Source organism: Coenobita brevimanus, unplaced genomic scaffold (genome assembly GCF_032717465.1).
Source record: "Coenobita brevimanus isolate Jiangsu-jjx unplaced genomic scaffold, ASM3271746v2 jjx.HiC_scaffold_1729, whole genome shotgun sequence".
Taxonomy (NCBI): domain Eukaryota; kingdom Metazoa; phylum Arthropoda; class Malacostraca; order Decapoda; family Coenobitidae; genus Coenobita; species Coenobita brevimanus.
The window spans coordinates 64355-65310 of NW_027642591.1; the positions used below are offsets into that span (position 1 = coordinate 64355).

The 956-nt window shown below is 47.8% G+C and overlaps 1 protein-coding gene across 1 annotated transcript; it reads left to right on the forward strand.

Annotated features, from left to right (window-relative positions):
* Positions 1-594, forward strand: LOC145389643 (uncharacterized). Its single transcript, XM_080264877.1, has one exon. It carries the CDS (start codon positions 1-3, stop codon positions 592-594), a length of 594 nt encoding a protein of 197 aa, XP_080121003.1.
* Positions 595-956: the final 362 nt, after the last annotated feature.

A 956-nucleotide genomic window follows, 5' to 3' on the forward strand; every position in this document is an offset into this window, starting at 1 on the left:
ATGAACAGTAATCTCTTCCTCCGCTGGCTGACGTCGCAGCTCCTTCCAGCCTTGCCTGAGCCATCAGTGCTGGTGCTTGACAATGCGCCATACCACAACCAGCTGAGTGAGGAAAGTCGCTGCCCTACCACCTCCACCATCAAAGCAGGCATCGTGGAATGGCTGACGTGCCGCCAGATACCATTCCCACCGCACGCCACACGCCCTGATTTGCTGCAGATCTGTAAGCAGAACCGGCCACAACCGCTGTACCAGATTGATGACGTCATCCGTGCATGGGGTCATGAAGTCGTCCGACTGCCACCAGCTCATCCTGAGCTCAACGCCATTGAGCAGGTCTGGGGTTCAATGAAAAAACATGTGCATTCCTCACTGCAGCGGTTCACTCGGGCAGATCTGCAGGCCAGGATAGAGGAAGCCAAGCTTAGCGCAACAAGGGAGGTGTGGGAAGGTGCAGTGAGACGGTCCAGAGCCTTCGAGGATGAGTACTGGTGCACGGATAACATCCATAAGCGTGTAGATCCCGTAATTATCAACATCGAGAGTGATTCCGAGGATGATTTGCTCCTTGATAGTGACGAAGACTGTGAATAAACTTTCTGTACTATGCTCAGTTGTTTGCATCACTTTTCTACCTATTATGAAATTTATTATGAGAGAGAGAGAGAGAGAGAGAGTGAGAGAGAGAGAGAGAGAGAGAGAGAGAGAGAATTTCATAAATCCATTACGGCCCTATTATGCTGTGTTGATTATATACCGTACCTTACTGGTTTGTAAGTTAAACTGTGTGATTTAATTTTGGATACCTTATCTTACCTGCTCGTAGTAAACACGTCGATATGGGGGGTAAAGGAATTAAGAGATCGTGATAGTAGGCACATTATATTGGGTGAATAAGGTGACGGTCATACGCTCTTTAGTCAACTCCCGTTTATATAACTTCAGGACATACAATA

Excerpts from the sequence above, each read along its gene's own strand:
- LOC145389643 (XM_080264877.1), top strand. The coding sequence starts at position 1 with ATGAACAGTAATCTCTTCCTCCGCTGGCTGACGTCGCAGCTCCTTCCA.